The following is a 26,385-nucleotide window of genomic DNA, read 5'->3' as shown; positions in this document are numbered from 1 at the left end:
GAGGATCGGTAGGATAGTCAGTTTTACTAGGGTAAATTTGGCGGCGTGAGTGAAGGAGGCTTTGTTGCGAAATAGAAAGCCGACTAGATTTGATTTTGGATTGGAGATGTTTGATATGAGTCTGGAAGGAGAGTTTGCAGTCTGGCCAGACACCTAGGTACTTATAGATGTCCACATATTCTAGGTCGGAACCGTCCAGGGTGGTGATGCTAGTCGGGCGTGCGGGTGCAGGCAGCGAACGGTTGAAAAGCATGCATTTGGTTTTACTAGCGTTTAAGAGCAGTTGGAGGCCACGGAAGGAGTGTTGTATGGCATTGAAGCTCGTTTGGAGGTTAGATAGCACAGTGTCCAAGGAAGGGCCAGAAGTATACAGAATGGTGTCGTCTGCGTAGAGGTGGATCAGGGAATCGCCCGCAGCAAGAGCAACATCAATGATATATACAGAGAAAAGAGACGGCCCGAGATTTGAACCCTGTAGAGACTGCCAGAGGACCGGACAACATGCTTTCCGATTTGACACACTGAACTCTGTCTGCAAAGTAGTTGGTGAACCAGTCAAGGCAGTCATTAGAAAAACCGAGGCTACTGAGTCTGCCGATAAGAATATGGTGATTGACAGAGGCGAAAGCATTGGCCAGGTCGATGAAGACGGCTGCACAGTACTATCTTTTATCGATGGCGGTTATGATATCGTTTAGTACCTTGAGCGTGGCTGAGGTGCACCCGTGACCGGCTCGGAAACCGGATTGCACAGCGGAGAAGGTACAGTGGGATTCGAGATGGTCAGTGATCTGTTTGTTGACTTGGCTTTCGAAGACCTTAGATAGGCAGGGCAGGATGGATATAGGTCTGTAACAATTTGGGTCCAGGGTGTCTCCCCCTTTGAAGAGGGGGATGACCGCGACAGCTTTCCAATCCTTGGGGATCTCAGATGATACGAAGGAGAGGTTGAACAGGCTGGTAATAGGGGGTGCGACAATGGCGGCGGACAGTTTCAGAAATAGGGGGTCCAGATTGTCAAGCCCAGCTGATTTGTATGGGTCCAGGTTTTGCAGCTCTTTCAGAACATCTGCTATCTGGATTTGGGTAAAGGAGAGGCTGGGGAGGCTTGGGCGAGTAGCAGCGGGGGGGGGGGGGGGGGGGGGCGGAGCTGTTGGCCAAGGTTGGAGTCGCCAGGAGGAAGGCATGGCCAGCCGTTGAGAAGTGCTTGTTGAAGTTTTCGATTATCACGGATTTATCGGTGGTGACCGTGTTACCTAGCCTCAGTGCAGTGGGCAGCTGGGAGGAGGTGCTCTTGTTCTCCATGGACTTTACAGTATCCCAGAACTTTTTGGAGTTAGAGCTACAGGATGCAAATTTCTGCTTGAAAAAGCTGGCCTTTGCTTTCCTGACTGACTGCGTGTATTGGTTCCTGACTTCCCTGAACAGTTGCATATCGCGGGGACTCTTCGATGCTATTGCAGTTCGCCACAGGATGTTTTTGTGCTGGTCGAGGGAAGTCAGGTCTGGAGTGAACCAAGGGCTATATCTGTTCTTAGTTCTGTATTTTTTGAACGGAGCATGCTTGTCTAAGATGGTGAGGAAGTAACTTTTAAAGAATGACCAGGCATCCTCAACTGACGGGATGAGGTCAATATCCTTCCAGGGTACCCGGGCCAGGTCAATATCCTTCCAGGGTACCCGGGCCAGGTCGATTAGAAAGGCCTGCTCGCAGAAGTGTTTTAGGGAGCGTTTGACAGTGATGAGGGGTGGTCGTTTGACCGCGGACCCGTAGCGGATACAGGCAATGAGGCAGTGATCGCTGAGATCTTGATTGAATACAGCAGAGGTGTATTTGGAGGGCAAGTTGGTCAGGATAATGTCTATTAGGGTGCCCATGTTTACGGATTTAGGGTTGTACCTGGTGGGTTCCTTGATGATTTGTGTGAGATTGAGGGCATCTAGCTTAGATTGTAGGACTGCCGGGGTGTTAAGCATATCCCAGTTTAGGTCACCTAACAGAACAAACTCTGAAGCTAGATGGGGGGCGATCAATTCACAGATGGTGTCCAGGGCACAGCTGGGAGCTGAGGGGGGTCGGTAGGAGGCGGCAGTAGTGAGAGACTTATTTCTGGAGAGATTCATTTTTAAAATTAGAAGTTCGAACTGTTTGGGCATTGACCTGGAAAGTATGACAGAACTTTGCAGGCTATCTCTGCAGTAGATTGCAACTCCTCCCCCTTTGGCAGTTCTATCTTGATGGAAAGTGTTATAGTTGGGTATGGAAATCTCAGAATTTTTGGTGGCCTTCCTAAGCCAGGATTCAGACACGGCAAGGACATCAGGGTTGGCAGAGTGTGCTAAAGCGGTGAGTAAGACAAACTTAGGGAGGAGGGTTCTGATGTTGACATGCATGAGACCAAGGCTTTTTCGATCACAGAAGTCAACAAATGAGGGTGCCTGGGGACATGCAGGGCCTGGGTTTACCTCCACATCACCCGAGGAACAGAGGAGTAGTAGGATGAGGGTGCGGCTAAAGGCTATCAAAACTGGTCGCCTAGAGCGTTGGGGACAAGGAATAAAAGGAGCAGATTTATGGGCGTGGTAGAATAGATTCTGGGCATAATGTGCAGACAGGGGTATGGTGGGGCACGGGTACAGCGGAGGCCAGCCCAGGCACTGGGTGATGATAAGAGAGGTTGTATCTCTGGACATGCTGGTCACAATGGGTGAGGTCACCGCATGTGTGGGAGGTGGGACAAAGGAGGTATCAGAGGTACGGGGAGTGGAACTACGGGCTCCATTGCAAACCAAAACAATGATAACTAGCCTGAACAACAGTATACAAGGCATATTGATATTTGAGAGAGACATACAGTAAGGCATAAAGTAATTGCAGGTCTTGATTGGGAGAGCTAGCTAAAACAACAGGTGAGATAACAGCAGCTAGTCAGCTAACACAGCATCAGCAGGTAAAATGGCGATGACTAGGCAGAGAGGGTCGGATTAACTACACACAGAGCCTGAGTTAAAACACAGAGCCGACAGATAAAACACAAATAAACAGAATGGAGTACCGTGAATTAATGGACAGTCCAGCAGGCATCAGCTATGTAGCCAACTGATCATAGTGTCCAGGGGTCAGCCGTAGATGGAGCAGGGAAGCCGCCACTACGCTAGCACGCGGCGTTTTAAAGTTAGTAGCCCGGGGGTGGTCTGCTCAGACGGAGGAGGTCTGCTCAGACGGAGGCCGGTTGAGGGCACAGCGGATGGGGTATTCGTCGGCAGACCAGACATGGTGGTGCGGCGGGGCGCCGTGTCGACAGAGAATCCAAGCCAGATGGCGAAAGAGGTATTGTAGAATTTTGTTTGTTAACTGGTGCTAGCTTCTTGGCAGTGGCGCTAGCTGCAAGCTAGCTGTGAGGATCAGAAGTAGTGGCTCAGGGATTACGGCAGGAATCCTGCGTTGTTGTGGAGAGACAGTCCGATGCTGGTAAATTGATGAGTAATATTCAGGCTAATAACAGGGCTGGTGTCTGTGCAGAAGATAAAAGCTGCTAGCAGTGGCTAAAAATGACTAAATAGCTTGTAGCTGATTAGCTGGTTAGCTACTGGAGGTTCTTGAATGGGGTATTCGTAGCAGAATGTGTTCCAAAGTTAAAAAATAATACCGATTCCGTATCACATTGGGTGAGGTAGGTTACCGGAAGGTATAATCGAATTAAAAATCGAAAAGAGAATATATATATATATATTTTTTATATATACAAAAAATACGAAAAATACAAAAGTACACTAGAGGACGAAACAAAACACGCCTACACTCCTACGCCATCTTGGAAGTGGAACTTGCAAAATTGTATACAATATTCTGTGACCTCAGAGTTTCTCGCTTCAGTGCTGCCCTCTTCATTGACCTGTCCAAGGCATTCGACACTACGGATCACACCTTACTTATTCAGAAACTCTCTACGATTGGCATAGGTCAGGCTGCTTGTAGCTGGTTTGAGAATTATTTAACAGCATTGGTCTATTTGTACAAAACTGTAACTGTCATCTGTACGCAGATGACACTGTTGTATATGCTACTGCGTCTATGGCATCTCAGGCTCTGTTGACTCTTCAGTCTGCTTTTACTACCTTGCATAAAGCCTTGGTTGACCTGAAGTTGGTACTAAATGCTGATAAAACCAAGTACATGTTATTTTCCATATCATGTAATAATGTAACTGAATGGCAGCTGCATTCAGTCTACATTTATTCATGTTATAGATTGTGGCAATATTATATACATGAGTAGAGCTACAAGTGTTTTGAAGCACTTGGACACAATGTCACGGCCGTTTAAAGGAGTGGACCAAGGCGCAGCATTTTGAGCGTACATACTTATTTACCGATGTCGCCAACAAAAACAATAAATATCACAACGACACGTGACGCCAACGTAGTGCATCCAGGCACCTAACATGGACAACTACCCACCAAACCAACATGGAAAATGGTAACCTAAATAGGCTCCCCAATCAGAGACAACGATAAACAGCTGTCTCTGATTGGGAACCCACTCAGGCCACCATAAACCTACAACCCCTAGACAATACAAATTCCCCATAGATAACAAAAAAACCTAGACAAGACAAAATCTAAACAAACCACCCCTTGTCACACCCTGACCTAACCAAATAATAAAGAAAGCAAATATAACTAAAGTCAGGGCGTGACACACAATTTATCATAGCGCACTTCGTTTTATAACATCTGACAGTTTTGACACCACTGCATTCTTTATCATAAAGTTGATTGGACCTTGCTAAAAACACGTAGGTCCCTTTATTATTCTGTTTTTGTTTATAAAGCCTTACTCAATAAACTACCAATTTACTTAACATCATTGTTGAAATATAGAAACTTGGATTACAACACTAGATCACAGGATTGGTTAATGATGGAGACTCCACGTGTATCCACAGATTTGGGTAAATCTGCCTTTTCCTACCAGGCCCCAATCATGTGGAATAATCTCAAAGTAACATTTCATTTGGATGTGTTGTTGTCTCTGTGTCAGTTTAGGAGAAAGGTGAGTCATTTGTATTTTGATACATGCGTTTGTTTTGTTTGATTGTTTATCTACTATTTGCTATTTATTTAATTTTGTGTTTTAAATTGTGTATCATTTTATTTTCTGTATTTTTCCCAGGGCACATTTGCAAATGAGACCTGGGTCTCAATGTGTTTTCCCTGGTTAAATAAAAGTTCATAAAAGCTCGGGACAGACACAGCTGTAGGCTATTTGTGCAAGTGATAAGAGGTCATCAGGTAAGTCTATTTTATGGTGTTTCCACTGGATCAGATCATGCCATTTTTCCCTTTCACGCTGAGTGGTTATCGAAAGGGAGAGAGCTGGAACAATTTTTCAAATACATTTAAGGAACTATTGTCAATCTCAATTAATATAGAAACAGACTTAGTTTGCTTTCTGTTTGAGGTGAAGAAAGCATTACTTTGAGAAGCTCTGCAGCTCATTAGCGGTGGTGCATTAAGCCAATCAGAAATACTATCAGATCCCCAAATTGGCACATATATATGCCTACATTTGCGAGCAGCCCAGGTAACCTATAACCCTACTTCAATGCGTAATCAGGGGCGCGTCCTTACTCAACATTGACAAGAGCGCTCCAAACAAAAGACAATGACTAAATTGACAAAACTCGTAAATGGAAGGAAATTATACGAAACTTGTTTCTCACAAGAATAGGTTGTGCACTTTGCAAACAACGGCTCCACAATAAAAAACGAATATATATATATATATATATACATGTATATATTTTCTACTGCTCGCCAAAATAAAATCTTGGTCAACCAAACAATCGACCAGTTAATTGGGGTAAGCCCTAGTTCGAACTGATAACCCGCCGGTAATCGGCCTGCCTTTCTGAAAATCAAAGCTACTGCCGCCCCTACTAATTTAGCTCTTTCCTCACTCCCTTCCCTTTTGTTCAACCATTTCACCTGTCTTATCAACCCTTCCCGCCGAAAAGTATGTAAGTGGAAATGTGGGTGAAACTATCCCTTAATCTACCCCCTAGCATTTAAGCCTAGCGGTTAAGAGCGTTGGGCCAGTAACCGAAAGGTTGCTCTGTTCAAATCCCAGAACCAGCCAGTTGAAAAAATCTGCTATTCTGCCCTTGAGCAAGGCAGTTAACCCCCAACAACAACTGGGCCCAAAGCTGTCATCAAGGCAAAGGGTGGCTACTTTGAAGAATCTAAAATATATTTTGATTTGTTTAACACTTTTTGGGTTACTACATGATTACTTATGTGCTATTTCATAGTTTGTAGATGTTTTGACTTGTCCCAAATGTAGAACATTATCATATGGAAAACAGCATGATGTGTGATAGCCTAAGATAGCTGAAGTGTGTCAGTGAATATCTATTGATTTGCTCTGGCACTGCCTGATAGACAGATCTGTGTTAAAACCGCTTAAGATAGTGTCTCACACACACGCATGCAGTCTGAGTGTGTGTGTGGGCGTATGTAGTGTGTGTGTGTGGGCGTATGTAGTGTTTGTGTTGGGGTGTGCATAGAGTCAGTGCAAAATAGGGTCAATGCCGGTAGTCCGGGTAGCCATTTGATTTAGCAGCCTCGTTTAGCAGTTATGGGTTTGGGGTAGAAGCTGTTCAGGGTCCTGTTGGTTCCAGACTTGGTGGTCTGGTGCCGCTTGCCATGCTGTAGAAGAGAGAACAGTTGTCACGACCGCTGTCGTCGTGGAAATAACCGGACCGAGGTGCAGCGTGTTGAGCGTACATTTTTCTTTATTAAGAATGTCGCCAACAAAACAAGAAACACCAAAAACGAACGTGAAGCTTACTAGAGCTATACAGGCCACTAACAAAGACAAGTACTCACAACTAAGGTGGCAAAACAGGCTGCCTAAGTATGATTCCCAATCAGAGACAACGATAGACAGCTGCCTCTGATTGGGAACCACACTCGGGCCAAACACACAGAAATACAAAACATAGAATGCCCACCGCACATCACACCCTGACCTAACCAAATAGAGAAATAAAACGACTCTCTAAGGTCAGGGCGTGACAACAGTTTATGGCTTGGGTGGCTGGAGTCTTTGAAAAAATGTTGGGCCTTGCTCTGACACTGCTTCGTATAGAGGTCCTGGATGACAGGGAGCTCGGCCCCAGTGATGTCCACATCAAGTTCAGCTGAAGTTCATGCAGGCAATGCAAATAAATTATAATAAATGCAATATTGTATCTTGATTGTGTAGGAAAGGGAGGGGGTGGGATGGTAGGGAAGACAGAAATAATAAGCAACATTGTAATTAGGCTTACACTGAAAATAGAAAATGACCCAGCCATTAGAAGCACACCCCAACCCAACTGGGTTCTCAGACGACACGAAAGAGAGGTTGAACAGGCTAGTAATAGGGGTTGCAACAATTTCGGCAGATAATTTTTAGAAAGAAAGGGTCCAGATTGTCTAGCCCGGCTGATTTTTCGGAGTCCAGATTTTGCAGCTCTTTCAGAACATCAGCTGACTGGATTTGGGAGAAGGAGAAATGGGGAAGGCTTGGGCGAGTTGCTGTGGGGGGGTGCAGTGCTGTTGACCGGGGTAGGGGTAGCTAGGTGGAAAGCATGGCCAGCCGTAGAAAAATGCTTATTGAAATTCTCAATTATAGTGGATTTTTCTGTGGTGACAGTGTTTCCTGTCCTCAGTGCAGTGGGCAGCTGGGAGGAGGTGTTCTTATTCTCCATGGACTTTACAGTGTCCCAGAACTTTTTTGAGTTTGTGTTGCAGGAAGCACATTTCTGCTTGAAAAAGCTAGCCTTGGCTTTTCTAACTGCCTGTTTATATTGGTTACTAGCTTCCCTGAAAAGTTGCATATCACGGGGGCTGTTCGATGCTATTGCAGAACGCCATTGGATGTTTTTGTGTTGGTTAAGGGCAGTCAGGTCTGGAGAGAACCAAGGGCTATATCTGTTCCTGGTTCTACATTTCTTGAATGGGGCATGCTTATTTAAGATGGTGAGGAAGGCATTTAAAAAAAATAACCAGGCATCCTCTACTGACGGGATGAGATCAATATCCTTCCAGGATACCCCGGCCAGGTCGATTAGAAAGGCCTGCTCGCTGAAGTGTTTCAGGGAGCGTTTGACATTGATGAGTGGAGGTCGTTTGACCGCTAACCCATTACGGATGCAGGCAATGAGGCAGTGATCGCTGAGATCTAGGTTGAAAACAGCAGAGGTGTATTTAGAGGGCAAGTTGGTTAGGATGATATCTATGAGGGTGCCCGTGTTTACATAGACAATATTTTATTCGACGCTTGCACGTCCCACTCGTTCTTATTATATTTCAGTGGTTCCACTTTTTAGCCTATGACTTGGGTGTGTTATTTAGCCTTGAAATACTTAGCTGTCGCACGTGTGAATGGGGCTCAAAGGTAAAGGCACTGTCTTGAGGGAGGTTATCTTTGCCACGCGCAGGATCCACGGATAGTGAGTTACACCACCAACTTTCAAAGTGCAGAAACCTGTCGCAGTGATAGCGAGCAGTAGGCTATTTCTTCTTATTTCTAAAAGCGAGTTATTCAGGGGGGCTGCTGCATTGATTTTACAGTTAACAAAGATAACCAACTGAAACGGAGCTTACGCCAACGTTGTATGGAACTGCTGTAGGTAATGAAATGACAGACTTTCTCACTTTTCCCGCACTGCTCCTGAGCGTTCTGTTGCTACTGCTCAGCGGCATCATCACACCTGCATACACAGATGATGTAAGTATGAAAATAGCACGCTGAATTAGGCTATAAGGGCTCAGATTAGTATAAAGTAAGCTGCATATCAAGCATGCATGTGTTATAACTGATTTGTATAGGAAATATTGTTCAACCATTGTGTATTGCGTACATGAATCTGAGTTGACGATGTAGCTGAGTTGATGTGTCATCCAAGCCGAAATTACTTCAAATGACGTGTCACCTGAATAGCCACCAATAGACGTATTATTGTTAGCCTAATTATTGTTAGCCTAACTCGTACAGGTAGCATAGGTTTACTTAGTGTAGCAGGAGCGTTATGTTGAGCTAAGCTGGGTATAAAATGCATTTATGTCAGAGTTCAATTATGTTGATGTCATTTATTGCCTCTACAGGTCTAGGGCTCATGCCGAGTGTATTACAAAGCTTTAGGTTACTGGTAAAGATTGCATTTAGTTGTAGAGTGATGACAATTTTAATATGGTAGAATGGAAATGGTTAAAAAGATTCAGCCAGCTTCAACAGAGGCGCTATTGCGTGCGTGCGCACGCACACACACACACACACACACACACACACACACACACACACACACACACACACACACACACACACACACACACACACACACACACACACACACACAGATAGCTCATTACGCTGTTTGTTAATTAATACATTTTTCATAATCTTCATCATCATTATCCCATCTAAAAGCACAGTCTGGAATCTGGGAATGGTAATTTCAATTATTGATAAAAGAATGCTCAATAAGGGGCATTGAACAGTCCGCCTTGTGCAGACTGCCAGGAGGAAACAGAATCTATGGAACATATTTTCTGGTACTGTCCATCGATTGCTCGCTTTTGGAGTCAGGTCCAGGAATGGTTGTTCAGGATTCAGATGGACCTGCAAACTGTATTGTTAGGGGATCTGAAAAAACACGATCAGTCAATGGGAAATGTCATTATACTCTTGGGTAAAGTATTTATTTTTAGGGCAATATCAGTCAAATCTTTACAAATAGGGATGTTCAGGACCGTCGTAAGACATCACAGTAAAATGGAGGGATCTATTGCAAAAGGAAATTACAAAATGGCATTACACTGGGAAAGATGGGTTAATCTGTGGACATTGGAGGGTTGGAGTTAATAATGAACAGTGGATTGGCCGCTGTGGGTGAAAATCCAGCAAATGAAGAAAGAGGAAATTAGGAAAAGATGTATCAATATACAGTGCATTTGGAAAGTATTCAGATTAATTATTTCACATTTTGTTACGTTACAGTCTTATTCTAAAATACATTAAATCGTTTTTTCCCCCCTCATCAATCTACACACAATACCCCATAATGACAAAGCGTTAACAGGTTTTTAGACATTTTTGCACATTTACATAAGTATTCAGACACTTTATTCATTACTTATTTGAAGCACCTTTGGCAGCGATTAGAGCCTTGAGTCTTCTTGGGTATGATGCTACAAGCTTGGCACACCTGTATTTGGGGAGTTTCTCCCATTATTCTCTGCAGATCCTCTCAAGCTCTGTCAGGTTGGATGGGGAGCGTCGCTGCGCAGCTATTTTCTGGTCTCTCTAGAGATATTCGATCAGGTTCAAGTCGGGCTCTGGCTGGGCCACTGAAAGAGATTCAGAGACTTGTCCCGAAGCCACTCCTGCATTGTCTTGGCTGTGTGCTTAGGGTCGTTGTACTGTTGGAAGGTGAACCTTCACCCAAGTCTGAGGTCCTGATCGCTCTGGAGCAGGTTTTCATCAAGGATCTTTCTGTATTTTGCTCCATTCATCTTTCCCTCAATCCTGACTTGTCTCCCAGTTTCTGCCACTGAAAAACATTCCCACAGCCTGATGCTGCCACCACCATGCTTCAACGTAGGGATGGTGACAGTTTTCCTCCAGACGTGACGCTTGGTATTCAGGTCAAAGGGTTCAATCTTGGTTTCATCAGACCAGATAATCTGGTTTCTCACGGTCAGAGTCCATTAGGTGCCTTTTTGCAAACTCCAAGCGGGCTGTCGTGCCTATTACAGAGGAGTGGCTTCCATTTGGCCCTCTACCATAAAGGTGTGATTGGTGGAGTGCTGCAGAGATGGTTGTCCTTCTGGAAGGTTCTCCCATCTCCACAGAGGAACTCTGGAGCACTGTCAGAGTGACCATTGGGTTCTTGGTCACCTCCCTGACCAAGGGCCTTCTCCCCCGATTGCTCAGTTTGGCCGGGCAACCAGCTATAGGAAGAGTCTTGGTGGTTCCAAACGTCTTCCATTTAAGAATGATGGAGGCCACTGTGTTCTTGGGGACCTTCAATCCTGGAGAAATATTTTGGTACCCTTCCCCAGATCTGTGCCTCGACACAATCTTGTGTCGGAGCTCTATGGACATTTCCTTTGACCACATGGCTTGGTTTTTGCACTGACAAGCACTGTCAACTGTGGGACCTTATGTGGACAGGTGTGTGCCTTTCCAAATCATTTCCAATCAATTGAATTTACCACAGGTGGATTCCAATCAAGTTGTAGAAACATCTCAAAGATGATCAATGGAAGCAGGATGTACCTGACCTCAATTTCGAGTCTCATAGCCAAGGGTCTGAATACTTATTTAATAAGATTTTTCTGTTTTTAATTTGTACAAAATTTGCTAAAAAATCGAAAAACATGGGGTAGGCCGTGGTAGACCGTCATTGTAAATAAGAATTTGTTCTTAACTTCCTTGGGACAGGGGGGCAGTATTGAGTAGCTTGGATAAAAAGGTGCCCAGAGTAAACTGCCTACTACTCAGTCCTAAAAGCTAGAATATGCATATAATTGGTTTTGGATAGAAAACGCTCTCAAGTTTCTAAAACTGTTTGAAGGATGTCTGTGAGTATAACAGAACTCATATGGCAGACAAAAACCTAAGAAATCCAACCAGGAAGTGGGAAATCTGATGTTTGTAGTTTTTCAACTCTTTGCCTATCCAAGATACAGTGGAAATTTGGTCATATTGCACTTCCTAAGGCTTCCACTAGATGTCAACAGTCTTTAGAACCTTGTTTGATGCTTCTACTGTGATGGAGGATGGAATGGGAGCTGATTGAGTCAGAGGTCTGCCAGAGTGGCATGAGCTGATCACGCGTGCTCACGTGAGAGTTAGCTGCGTTCCATCGCATTTCTACAGACAAAGGAATTCTCCGGTTGAAACATTATTGAAGATTTAAAAACATCCTAAAGATTGATTCTATACTTCGTTTGACATGTTTCTACGAACTGTAATATGACTTTTCGTCTGAACTTTCGCCTGGACTTGCCCGCGGCTCGTGAGTTTGGATTGTGTACTAAACGCGCAAACAAAAAGGATGTATTTGGACATAAATGATGGACTTTATCGAACATATCAAACATTTATTGTGGAACTGGGATTCCTGGGAGTGCATTCTGATGAAGATCATCAAAGGTAAGTGAATATTTATAATGCTTTTTCTGACTTCTGTTGACTCCACAACATGGCGGATATCTGTATGGCTTGTTTTGTTGTCTGAGCACTGTACTCAGATTATTATTATTGCATGGTGTGCTTTTTCGGTAAATCTTTTTTTAAATCTGACACAGCATTAAGGAGAAGTGGTTCTAAAATTCCATGCATAACACTTGTATCTTTTAGCAATGTTTATAATGAGTATTTATGTAAGTTGATGTGGCTCTCTGCAAAATCACCGGATGTTTTGGAACTACTGAACATAACGCGCCAATGTAAACTGCGATTTTTGGATATAAATATGAACTTTATCGAACAAAACATACATGTATTGTGTAACATGAAGTCCTATGAGTGTCATCTGATGAATATCATCAAAGGTTAGTGATTCATTTTATCTCTATTTCTGCTTTTTGTGACTCCTCTCTTTGGCTGGAAAAATGGCTGTGTTTTTCTGTGACTAGGTACTGACCTAACATAATCGTTTGGTGTGCTTTCGTCGTAAAGCCTATTTGAAATCGGACACTGTGGCTGGATTTACAACAAGTTGATCTTTAAAATGGTGTAAAATACTTGTATGTTTGAGGAATTATTAATTCATTATGGGATTTCTGTTGTTTTGAATTTGGCGCCCTGCAATTTCACTGGCTTTTGTTGAGGTGAGACGCTTGCGTCCCGAATATCCCAGAGAGGTCTTAACTTGCCTAGTTTAGATCATTTTTATTGTTGATCAAGTCCATTGGTTTGGGACATTGCTTCAGGCAAGGCTTGGTGGAAGGTTAAAGGATGGTTTCCCGGACACAGATTAAATGTAGTCCTGGACTTAAGAAAACCTCAATGGAGAAGGCATATTTGTGACTGGCCTTGAGCGAAACCGCTCCACCACAGGCTTTGCACAATGCTTCGATCATTCTAACAATATATGACGAATAAAGGATTGATGTCTATGCAGTTTAAAATCGGACAGCCAACTCCTGATTGAAAGTGCGTATTTAGATCTTTAAAAAATATAGCCTATATGTATGGCAGACTGGGGTGGGGTGAGGGAGGGATGTTATGGAGGCGGCAGGTATAAAGTAGAATGCTCAAATTAGAGTGTGTTAATGTTAATGTGTTAATGTTGTCCTAATGTGCGTGTACATTTGTGCGTGTGTATGGTGAGAAGAGGGCCAGGCTGGTGTAAGGGTGGCTTGTGTTCACAGTGTAAAAGTGTGGTACGTTTGCGGTGAGAACAATTCCCCCTTGTCGTGTGTATTTGTTTTACAGCGGCTGTTATCTGCAGTAGACATCTGATGAGGCACAGGCTCAGTCTTGTCACTGTGAATCTCAGATCACTCTGCATTTAGACAGTCAGTGTGCTGCGTGCGCCACAGCCTCACCTCTTGGGCATCCTAGATTCCATATCACCTGTACTAGTCATGACTACACAGGTTCAGTATTGAGACTCTGGACTAGGAACTCATTACTGCCCCAGATACAATGTTCACCCCCTCTGTAGGACTAGTGCCACAGCTCGCATTGATGTGCCATCCTGGATGAACTGCACTACCTGAGCCACTTGTGTGGGTTGTAGACTCCGTCTCATGCTACCACTAGAGTGAAAGTACCGCCAGCATTCAAAGTGATCAAAACATCAGCCAGGAAGCATAGGAACTGAGAAGTGGTGTGTGGTCACCACCTGCAGAACCATTCCTTTTTTGGGGGTGTCTTACTAATTGCCTATAATTTCCACCTTTTGTCTATTCCATTTTTTCACAACAAAAAGGTGTGAAAAACGATAAACTACTGTTTGTGTTTCCCTGGCTAAATTGATGAACTGATTTAGGCCATCAGTTGATTGACAGATGTTGGCCTACTGTGAGAATGATAAAATTTGTTCCGGGGGGATGCTCGTACACGTTTTACAGTTAGGCTATGTATAACTTGCAGAGGTGGATGCTGAAAATCTGTACTTAAGTAAAATAATGTTACTTAGATGTAATTTACTCAAGTAAAATGTTATTTCTTAGGAAACTACTTAAGAGCAAAAAGGTATCCGGACAGAAAACGAATTAAGTACTAGTTCTAAATTTAGTTTATGTCACCCTATGGTAAACTGTGACAGCAAACAAAAAGGACAATGACTTTGTGCAATTGATTTGATATAAATGTAATAAAGCCTGTCAGCACCATCTTGCCGCCAGCACCAGAAGCCTACCAGCACCAGATGTCACCCAGCACAGATATTCTCAATGAAGACTGACATCAAACAGAGTCTGTAGGCTGTATTTATTATGGATCCCCATTTGCTGCCAAGGCAGCAGCTACTATTCCCGGGTTCCAGCAAAATAAAGGCAGTTATACAATTTTAAAAACACTACAATACATTCATAACACATTTCACAACACACTAAGTGTGTGCCCTCAGGCCCCTACTTCCCTTCCACAACACAAAATCCATGTGTACGTGTGTGTATAGTGCTTATGTTATCATGTGTTATCATGTGTTATTAAGGGGTGGCAGGTGGCTCTAGTGGTTAGAACATTGGGCCAGGAACCGAAAGGTTGATGGATCAAATCCCTGAGCTGACAAAGTAAAAATCTGTCGTACTGCCTCTGAACAAGGCATCTCATTGCTTGAGGTGTCACTACAGACCCGTGTTCGATTCCAGGCTGTTTCACTGGCTGTGATTCTGAGTCCCATAGGGCGTTGCACAATTGTGACTCACCACCTGGATTTGGTCTTAAGTAGCAAAATTTGAAATTCTTTTTTTTACATTGGATTAAAGTAGTAACTCAGAGCTACAAAATGATATATCATACACTGCATTTGAGGAATAATGGGAAAGTAATTCTGCTTTGAAAGTTGATCAACTTGTAAACTTTTGAGAAAACGGCCTTTGATTGTTTTGATTTTTAGTGCAGAGCTCTTCTTTGTCTACACCCATTCAGCATCGTTCACACCCTCTTAAGCTTTAGCCCCACCCATCTCGTTTCGCTCTCGGAGCGCACACTTGATGCTCTGGCCAATGATTTGTTACCTCTGGATAACATGAAAACAGCCTAACCAGCTCTGCTGGCAACAATTTCATTACACTTTTTTGCAGATGTTTACTGACACCGGCCATATTCAACGGGTGTTGTACACACGTCACGTAACTTTAGCTAATGAGCCAGCCAACTAACGTTAGCTAGTTAAACAACAATGAACAAAGTGCCAAACAATGCCACAGTGCTGGGAGCTAACCAACCAGGTTCAATGTTAGCTAGCTAACAGTACAGTTTAGCTTGAAATGAAACCACTTTCTGTCAAAATTAGAAATGTGTAGTATCTGAAAATGTAGCTATCTAACGCTAGACTATCTTACCTGTATACATCATCATGCATGATGGACGCATCTCCCTGTCAGGAATGCCAAACCCCGGTTCCCCTTAGTTTGAACATGTAATCCGGAGATAGGTGTTTTCTCCATGTCTTTGGCTATCATACTCTAATTCCACTGATTTCAAAACTTGATCCTCCAGAAAGTGGAGTGCCACACTTATGCAGCTCCACTACACAATATATATTTTTGTTAAAAGCCGCGTTCGACAAGATTACCAACATAGACTGACGAGCTCAAATAGACAGATCCCTTTTATATGGCAGACCAATCCGAACACATCTCTCGGCATGTCCAGCCCAGTCATTATTTCAGCCAATCATGGCTAGTGTCACGCCCTGGCCTTGGTATTCTTTGTTTTCTTTATTATTTTAGTTAGGTCAGGGTGTGACATGGGTAATTTATGTGGGTTTTGTAGTGTCTAGGGTGGTTGTAAGGTTTAGGGGGTTTATTTAGAGTAGTTGGGTTTATGTTTAGTATAGTTGTCTAGCTGTGTCTATGGTTGAGTGTAGGTGTTTAGGAAAGTCTATGGTTGCCTGAATTGGGTCTCAATTAGAGACAGCTGGTTATTGTTGTCTCTGATTGGGAGCCATATTTAAGGTAACCATAGGCTTTAGCTGTTTGTGGGGAATTGTCTATGTCGATGTTCTATGTTGCATGTATGCACTAGTTCATTCTTAGCTTCACGTTCGTCTGTTTGTTATTTTGTTAAAGTGGTTTCGTTTTGTGTTTGTTCTCTTCTTAATAAAAGAAGATGTTCTTTTCACGCGCTGCGCCTTGGTCCTCACTCTCTCCTATAGACGATCGTGACAGCTAGTGGTTAGGTTGCTGGAGTTTTCTATGGCTTAACCAATGAGGCTCGTAATTTAACAATTTTATTCATAAACCCTTTTTCAGGACCCTGTCTTTCAAAGATATTTCGTAAAAATTCAAATAACTTCACAGATCTTCACTGTAAATCATTTTAAACACTGTTTCCCATGCTTGTTCAATGAACCATAAACAATTAATGAACATGCACCTGTGGAACGGTCGTTAAGACACTAACAGCTTACAGATGGTAGGCAATTAAGGTCACAGTTATGAAAACTTAGGACACTAAAGAGGCCCTTCTACTGACTCTGAAAAACACCAAAGGAAAGATGCCCAGGGTCCCTGCTCATCTGCGTGAACGTGCCTTAGGGATGCTGCAAGGAGGTATCAGGTCTGCAGATGCAATGTCCGTACAGTGAGACGCCTAAGACAGCGCTATAGGGAGACGCGATGGACAGCTGATCATCCTCGCAGTGGCAGACCGCATGTAACAACACCTGCACAGGATCGGTACATCTGAACATCACACCTGCTGGACAGGTACAGGATGGCAACAACAACTGTCCGAGTTAAACCAGCAACGCACAATCCCTCCATCAGTGCTCAGACTGTCCGCAATAGGCTGAGAGAGGCTGGACTGAGGGCTTGTAGGCCTGTTGTAAGGCAGGTCCTCACCAGACATCACCGGCAACAACGTCGTCTATAGGCACAAACCCACCATCGCTGGACCAGAAAGGACTGGCAAAAAGTGCTCTTCAGTGACGAGTCGTGGTTTTGTCTCACCAAAGGTGATGGTCAGATTTGCGTTTATCGTCGAAGGAATGAGCGTTACACCACAGCCTGTACTCTGGAGCGGGATCGATTTGGAGGTGGAGGATCCGCCATGGTCTGGGGCGGTGTGTCACAGCATCATCGGACTGAGCTTGTTGTCATTGCAGGCAATCTGAATGCTGTGCGTTACAGGGAAGACATCCTCCTCCCTCATGTGGTGCCCTTCCTGCAGGCTCATGCTGACATGACCCTCCAGCATGACAATGCCACCAGCCATACTGTTCGTTCTGTGCGTGATTTCCTGCAAGACAGGAATATCAGTCTTCTGCCATGGCCAGCGAAGAGCCCGGATCTCAATCCCATTGAACATGTCTGGGACCTGTTGGATCGGAGTGTGAGGGCTAGGGCTAGGGCCATTCCCCCAGAAATGTCCGGGAACTTTCAGGTGCCTTGGTGGAAGAGTGGGGTAACATCTCACAGCAAGAACTGGCAAATCTGGTGCTGTCCATGAGGAGGAGATGCACTGCAGTACTTAATGCAGCTGGTGGCCACACCAGATACTGACTGTTACTTTTGACACATTATTCCATTTCTGTTAGTCACATGTCTGTGGGACTTGTTCAGTTTGTCTCAGTTGTTGAATCTTGTTATGTTTATACAAATATTTACACATGTTAAGTTTGCTGAAAATAAACACAGTTGACAGTGAGATGGCACTTTTATTTTTTGCTGAATTCATTTACAGATGCCGTACAAGTTTGTTATTAAGGCACATGAAAGTTCACATGTTCGAGATGGCATTTCTGCCAAAAAACACATTTTGATTAAAATATATTCTTTATGTTCAAACAGCTCACAAGAAAAGTTGTGACTTGCGGCATACGCCTAGTTTCCAGAATCGGGTCACAATTGCCCCAAGGTCGTCTGGGTTAGGGTTTGGCCCGGGGTAGGCCGTAATTGTAAATAAAAATTAGTTCTTAACTGACTTGCCTAGTTAAATAAAGGTTAAATAAAAATTACAAATTTAAATGGTAGGTTGACTGATAATCTGAACCAGGTTGCAGGCACTGGTTACCGTTTGAAACGTTTTCTTGAGTGGGCAGCTTGATGAAAGCCAGTCAATATTTAAACCACCCAGAAAATATACCTCTCTGTTGATATCACATATATTATCAAGCAGTTCACACATAATATCCAGATACTTACTGTTAGCACTTGGGGGTCTATAGCAGCTTCCGACAAGAATGGGTTTAGGCAAGGCAGACGAACCTGTAGTCATATTACTTCAACAGTATTTAACATGAGATCCTCTCTAATCTTTACAGAAATGTGGTTTGGAATAGAAACAGCAGCACCTCCACCACTGGCAATTTTGTATTTCTGTATTTCTGTATAACATTGTATTGCTACCACTGTGTCATCAAAGGTATTGTCTAAAGTGAGTTTCAAAGATATGAATATGAATGTCATCGGTTACTAGCATGTTTTTAATTTCAAGAACCTTGTTTCTTCAGCTACATATGTAAACGTGGGCTATTTAATTAAAGGGTTTTTCTGGGATGCTTGATTGTTTTCATTACTTTTGTGGGAAGCTTAGCAGAAGTAGATATTCTCATGCTACTTATGATAGTGCAGTATGAGCTGCACACAATGGACTTCCTACTAGGGCACGCAGTGTTTAACAGCATAAATCTGGTTCATAGGCACATGATTGCTGCGAACAATTGCTGTAGGATCAGCAGTTACATTGTGTCTAGCCAAGGCCCCTGGTAGAATATACATTTACTAAAGCGTTATGAGGAGTCAGCGACACAATGGTAGGGGTTAGCTGAGCTGGGCTTGGGTCATTGATAAGTGCTTGTCTCAAAGAAAGGATCTGTGAAAGGATCCAGGAATACAAATCATTTGGGTGGATCCCATCCTCCTTATAAAACGGGTTTTGTTTCCAAAAGGAATCAAAATGGTCAACAAACGTTACACTCGTTGAGCTTCAATAATCACGTTGCCAGTTGTGAAGAGAAAGAATCCTGCTATAGCGTTCAATGCCACGATTCAGAGAGGGCACAGTTTCAATTACGGTCATTCAATGTTGACTTAACGATGCATAATGCAGAAATGGCTCTGCCATTTCCTGGTTGCAAAAATGTGAATAGTTCGCCTAATTTCAGTTTATGTGACAGAACAAGCAAGTGTAGTGTGGGGAGTCAATGTACCATCTAAACCTCTGTGAAATGTATTTTCCATAACCAATAATATTGTATTTTCACATGTTTGAAGCTGGTGTACAAAACCAAAAGTAAAAGATGCAAAAACAAAACTTAAGCAAGGGAAGCATAGAAATAGCGCATATAGAACAGATATACCACTTCTTAGACTTTCCAGCAGCATACCACCCTGCATCTCACTGCTGGCTTGCTGCTGAAGCTAAGCAGGGTTGGTCCTTGTTAGTCCCTGGATGGGAGTCCAGATTTTTCTGGAAGTGGTGTTGGAGGGCCAGTAGGAGGCACCCTTTCCTCTGGTCAAAAGAAAAATAATCCCAATTCCCCAGGGCAGTGATTGGGGACATTGCCTTGTGTAGGGTGTGGTCTTTCAGATGGGATGTTAAACAGGTACTCAGACTCTCTGTGGTCACTAAAGATCACACAACATGTATTGTAGGGGTAGGGGTGTTAACCCTAGCTTAAACATGCATTTTATTTTATTCCAGGTCTTCAGTTAACATTTTGTTTCTTTCGTCCCACCTGTCTCTCCTGTAACTTCTCCCAGGCTAACACCCAAACTAGCATGATACATGAGACCTATGCTGTCATTTAGTCACGAGATGGGTTAAGAAAATTACCTATGTTTGAAACCTTAAACAACTAAACAAAACAAAACTCTACAACCGAAAAACACTAATGGGTCAGTTTTTTTAACTTACATTGCTCAAAACCAATTTTTGTTTAACTCTGCGAAACATGGAGAGTTTTGTTTTCAGATAGCTTTTCCTCCGCATTAGGAACATGCTGACTTCACTACTTCATTCTATCTTCTTTCTTATCTGAGAAAATGGGAATGTTACTTTCGCCCCGTGTTACTTTCTTCTCTCCTCTCCTCTAGGCATAGGCTATTTACTAAGCGACTGTGATTGAGGAACAAAATAATCAACTTGTTTAAGCTACATAACATGCTGGCAAATTATTCTGATCAGTTCTAATAAATGAGCCAACTAGACAAGATGATCATGGGCAGCACTCACCTCAACCAAGCTAACATTTCTACAACCTAATTGTAGCCTAACCAATATCCAATCGGAGATTTAGTGAAAACGAAAATATGACGTTGATTGATTTATCAAGACGAGTCCCCACCCTTGTCTCAAAGCAGTGATTCTTTAACCACTAGTTGTGGTTAAGAAAACAGTGCATGTGGCGGGCTATGCGAACAGGTGGGTGAAGTGACATGCCTCACCAAGTTTAGAACCCCCAGGAGGATAGTAGTAACAGGCGCTGCCTAGCAACTATCAAGAGCGTAGTGCATGCCAATGCCGCCTCAGCATAATGGCTACATTTCATACTAAGCCGTAGGCAGAACCTTACCGCAATCATGACTAGGTCGGTTGGCGGAAATAAAAGTTGAGGCTTTGTCACCGGCAATACCTTTCATATATAAAGAAAATTGTGCAAAAAGTTGTCGGGATGCTAAAGTTGGCAGAAAAACGTGTTGGTTTGAAAGGTGTATAAGATTGCTTACTAGCACATTACAATGGCAAACAATTGCTCAGGTGCCATGGGTTTATAAACTATTTGAGTTTTTTGCTTGAGCCTGCTGGAGTGCCAGATGGGTGTGTGGGGTTTGTACTGTTGGTAATGTTCCATTGATTACATTGCGTCAGATAAGCTCAATCAAGCACGGCTAACTTATGTAAATGAAAGATACTACACCCAAGACAGGTGCCATCCTCTACTGCCCTTGTGACCTTGAGCAAGGTATTTAACCCCTTAACTGGTACAAGGTAATGCTGTAAGGCTGGCCCTGTGCTGCTTCCAGCCTATGTAAATAGTGTGTCAGGAGGCTGGGTACTGTGACAGTAAAAATACTGGATAAATATAATGGATAAATGGATAAATACGGGGACTTTTATTTTGAAAACTCCTTATGAAGGATGTTGAACAAATGTGTTAGGAAGGTTGTTATGAATGATACTGCAACACTCATAAAGGTGTTATGACTAGTTTCATAAAGGTGTTACCACATTTATGAGGTGTAAAAAGCTCAGATCTATAAAAAAAATAATATTGTAAACCTCATTATAATCTGTGTTCTACAAGTCCAAGCATCTAGGTGCCCGCCTATCTCTCCTAGAGTAACCTGACTCACAGTTCACAATGTTTGACTTGACTCTCCTGTTGACGTTGCACTGTCTCCTTTGCATTCTGAGGTTTGAGTAGGTCAAAGCTTGTGAGTAGCTCTCCCTTTATGAGTAGCAATGCAGGCGAAGCCTGTAGAATAGCAGGAAGCTGTTCAAGCATCAGTGCAGTGTCCCTTAACCCTGAGATGCTTTTAAAGCATGTTCTATACAAAAGCATGGTCTGTACAAACCTCGCCACCAGCCCGGTAGATTGATGATACGGTGTAGACCTGATGTGCTGTACGCCATTCGCCTGTAGGGACGTGGCCATTTCTTGGGTCCGTTGTTGCTAACGGGTTGGAGTAGCTATCCAAACCCGACTAAACACCTCCCCAAGCGTCTCACGATGGCAACCTCTGGCTACTTGCTATCAGCATCCACGACCACAAGAAACATGTCTTCGGATGGACCTGGGAAGTCGATGTGTATGCGTTGCCACGCAACTCTTCTGACACGAGGAACATGTCTTCGGATGGACCTGGGAAGTCGATGTGTATGCGTTGCCACGCAACTCTTCTGACACGAGGAACATGTCTTCGGATGGACCTGGGAAGTCGATGTGTATGCGTTGCCACGCAACTCTTCTGACACGAGGAACATGTCTTCGGATGGACCTGGGAAGTCGATGTGTATGCGTTGCCACGCAACTCTTCTGACACGAGGAACATGTTTTTCCGCTTTCAACTCAATGCTTCCATCCAATCCAGGTCCACCAGAAGTAGCACTGTGGGATTTCATTCGTGTGAACCCTTCCACAATGACCTGCGTGTTGCTGCTGCAAAACTGGTTTCCTTGGCGAAGGTGGAATGATTACTCTCCTCCCCCACAGCAAACAACCAGTCTGTACTGACAGCTCGGTTCTCCTTGAAGGGTAATGTTTCAGTTCTGGAGCGTTGTTTTTACCTTTGATCATGTTCCGTCACTTCAGATAACACCGGTTCGTCTCTGGTGTTTCTCCACATTCGTGTTGAAGTGAGTGGTGCGTTTTTCCACTTGTCTGACGTAGAAGATGTCAACTTGGCACGGCTCCAGCTTGACCACAGGTAGTGGCGACCTAGAAAGTCCATCTGCTTTGCAGTGCAGCTCTGACAACAACAAAGCTCACCTTTCCATTCTGCTTGCATCAAGTGACGGAATTCCAGTATGCTCATGAGCAGATGATTGTCTGTAAGAAGGATGAACTTCCTGCCATATAGATACTGGTGAAATGTATTTACCCCCAAAAAACTCTGCCTAGGGCTTCTATCTGTGCATAGTTTCTTTCTGTTTTGTTCAATGTCCTTGATGCGTAAGCGATCGGCCTCTCTTCCTTGAATGGCATGATATGGGACACGACTGCTCCCATACCATGTGGACTAGCATCACATGCTAGTCAGATGGGCAATGACAAGTCAAAGTGTGTCAGTGCCTCCGATTTCAGTAGTGGTTCCTTTGTTTGTCACGGATGCTTCCTCGCGTTGTTCAGTTCGTTTACATATTTTGTCTTGACAAAGCAACTAATGCAGCATCTCCAGTTTTTGCTAAGCTCGGAATAAAGCATGCATAGTAGTTCAGTGACCCCAGGGAAGAATTTAGGTGGCTCACGTTCTGAGGAGCTGGGGTTGTCCAAGATAGCCTTGACCGTGAACAGATCCTTGTGAAGGCCTGTGGCATCGATGACTTGTCTGAGGTATTCAACCAATGATTGGAAGAATGCACATGTGTCTTCACGGACTTGCGGTCCATAGTCCTTCAATCTCTGTAAGGTCGTATCCAAGTTCTGGAGATAGTTCCTTTTGTCTTTTCCAGTAAGGAGGATGTCATCCAGGTCGCATTGTACTCCTGGCAATCCACTCAAGATCTGGTCCATCACCCACTGGAATAGGGTTGGCACACTTGTGATTGCAAACGGTAGACAACATTACCCGAAGAGCCCCTTGTGTGTCACGGTGGTCAACAGCTCCATTGACTTTTAATCCACATGCGTCTGCAAGTAAGCTTGGCAGAGGTTGATTTTTCTGAACTTTTGACCCCCATCCAAACTTGTGAAAAGGTTGTTGTGTGGTAGCGGATACTGCTCAGCGGACAACACAGGGTTCACTGTGACTTTAAAGTCCCCACGTATCCTGATTCCGCCATCCTTCTTAAGGACTGGTACGATGGGTGTTTCCCATTCACTCACGCTGACTGGCTCCAGTACTTTGTTCTTGACTAAAGCGTAGAGTCAGCCTCAACTTTTGGTCTGAATGCATAAGGTACCGGACATTTTTTCAGAAACTTTGGGTGGCTGTCTGGCTTAATGCTAAGCTTCACATTAATGTATTTCATACTACCCATCTCTCCATTAAAGACTTCTCAATGTTTTTTTAAAAATTGGAGACACAGGTCTACCCTCTCTCCAACAACGAACGTCCCAGCAGTGATGTAGTGGCAACTTTTCAGTTTGTCCGTTTAACTGAACGGTGACCTCAGTGATGCCTCTCACGGCACACAATTTCACCTGTGTAAGTCTTTAACACAATGTGTGCTGGCTGAAGTGGAAGGTGTTTCAGTGTCTTTTAATAGACTGTGCCTGACACAAGAGATCAGATAAAATAAAATGGTATTTGCAGAGAGAAAAAGTAAAACAATTATAATAACTCAGCTGGCCCTATGTCAATCTCCATACGCACTGGTTGCCCCTCTAGCAAGGGAGAGACATAGTACCCATGCGTGCCCCCAGCAACAGTCAATATATTCAGTGTGACTTCCTCGTCTAATGAGTCACTCACCTCTGCGTTCTCTTGCTCAACAGCGTGAACATGTCTCTTTTCTTTAGTTGGAATCTCTTTCTTTTTTTCAGTCTTTGACGTTTTCTCTGAGCTCTTTTTGTTCCTGCAATCTTGTTTGATGTGGCTCTTTTTTTACCACAGGCTCGGCAATCCAATGCTAGAATTTTGACTTCGATACCGGTACAAGGTTTAGTATCACAATAGTTGATACCACCACGATACTCAATACCAAAACATCACCAAAACGTCTTTTTACGATATGACGGTATTTAATGGTATTTGATGTTTTTTGAATAATAAAATATCAAATGTCCTTTATGGGTTGTGCGTGACCCTAGGGTGGCAACATATACATTCTAAGACGTGATTTCAATGGGTCTCTTTCCATTCGGATTGTTTTATACTTTTCAATGAAACTTCTAGCAAGGAAAGTTAGCATATAAATCTGGAAGCTAACTGTATCTTCTTGCATTGTAAAGTGTTCTAGCCTTCATGGATATCGTTTTGCAAACAGTAATTAACATTTCTACATGCCGTGTTGCATTATTCAAGTGTGTTAACTTCTGTGCAGCATGAGTGTGGAGCTAACATGATGCAGCCCAGACTTCCAGTGCACTGGTTCCTGCACTGGGAGTCTGGGCTGCATCATGTAAGCTCCACACTAGAGAGCTAGCTCTAGCAATGAGTAATTAGAGCAGGCAAGAGACATGCATGGTGCGCTCGTACTAAAGTGGATATTGGCTGCTCTGATAGACAAACTTCATCCTCCAAGTCAGTATACGACTTGAGACACATTTTACAGAAGTCCCGAAAGTAAAACCAATTCTAGTACAAAATAGTTGTTTATGTTCTAGTATCGATCAAGTACCGATGTTTCGGGATACCCTGCAACACTAGACACCTGATGTCCCACTTTGCCACAGCGGCAACATGTGCCTCGACAGACACGTCGCCCAGTTTCTAGCTCCAAGGCAACTTTGCCGTATTTAGTCTTATTTCTTACAATATATGCTCAGAATGTTTCTTGTATCATTACCTACAGACGGAAATAACTTTTGGATATTAGATCGACGGTCACTTACCAGAAATTCGAGCAGAAATTGGACTTCCCTGACATGGATCCTTTGTTTGAACTTCCCGAGACAGCTCTATTTATCCCGGGAGCTGCACCAAAACACAGACACTGGAGAAAAGATAGGAGTGGGGCCCTAGTCAGACAGGCGGAGTGCATACCGTACACTGCTTCCGAGTATATTACTCGCTAACATTCACAAGAATGGTAACATACTCTGTTTTACGAAATCATGGCTCTCTCCGGGTATATGTGACTTGTTTCAGGAAAGGTTAAGTGCGGACGAATCTGGGTTTGGCGGATGCCAGGAGAACGCTACCTGCCACAATGCATAGTGCCAAATGTAAAGTTTGGTGGAGGAGGAATAATAGTCTGGAGCTGTTCTTCATGGTTTGGGCTAGGCCCCTTAGTTCCAGTGAAGGGACATTTTAACGGTACAGCATACAATGACATTCTAGATGATTCTGTGCATCCAACTTTGTGGTATCAGTTTGGGGAAGGCCCTTTCCTGTTTCAGCTTGATAATGCCCCCAGGTACAAAGCGAGGTCCATACAGAAATGGTTTGTTGAGATCGGTGTGGAAGAACTCGCCTGGCCTGCACAGAGCCCTGACCTCAACCCCATCGAACCCCTTTGGGATGAATTGAAAGGCCGACTGCGAGCCTTCCCAGAAGGGTGGAGGCTGTTATAGCAGCGAAGGCATGTATTTCAGCTTGGATGATGGCCCACCACCCCAAGATCAACCTCAACAAGACGGCGCTGCTCTTCATCCGGGGAAGGCCTGCCCGCTCAAAAATCTCTCCATCACGGTTGACAACTCCAGTGTTGCCCTCCCTGGGTGCAAGGAACCTTGGCGTGACCCTGGACAACACCATGTTGTTCTCTGCCAACTTCAAACAGTGACTAGCTCCTGCAGGTTCATGCTCTACAACAGCAGTAGAGTACGACCCTACCTCACACAGGAAGCGGCGCATGTCCTAATCCAGGCACTTGTCGTC

At 43.8% G+C, this 26,385-nt stretch overlaps 1 protein-coding gene across 1 annotated transcript in view; it reads left to right on the top strand.

Moving 5' to 3' along the window:
• The first annotated feature begins 7,930 nt into the window (after positions 1-7,930).
• The window catches only part of col4a3 (collagen, type IV, alpha 3), a 120,405-nt gene continuing 101,950 nt past the window's right edge, over positions 7,931-26,385 (top strand). The window contains exon 1 of the mRNA XM_055896596.1: positions 7,931-8,779. Within this exon, the coding sequence (XP_055752571.1) occupies positions 8,690-8,779 (90 nt within the window). The 5' untranslated portion in view covers positions 7,931-8,689. The remainder of the gene's footprint in view (positions 8,780-26,385) is intronic.

Source organism: Salvelinus fontinalis, chromosome 33 (genome assembly GCF_029448725.1).
Source record: "Salvelinus fontinalis isolate EN_2023a chromosome 33, ASM2944872v1, whole genome shotgun sequence".
NCBI classification, from domain to species: Eukaryota; Metazoa; Chordata; class Actinopteri; order Salmoniformes; family Salmonidae; genus Salvelinus; species Salvelinus fontinalis.
This window is presented reverse-complemented; position numbering and strand designations above follow the sequence as displayed.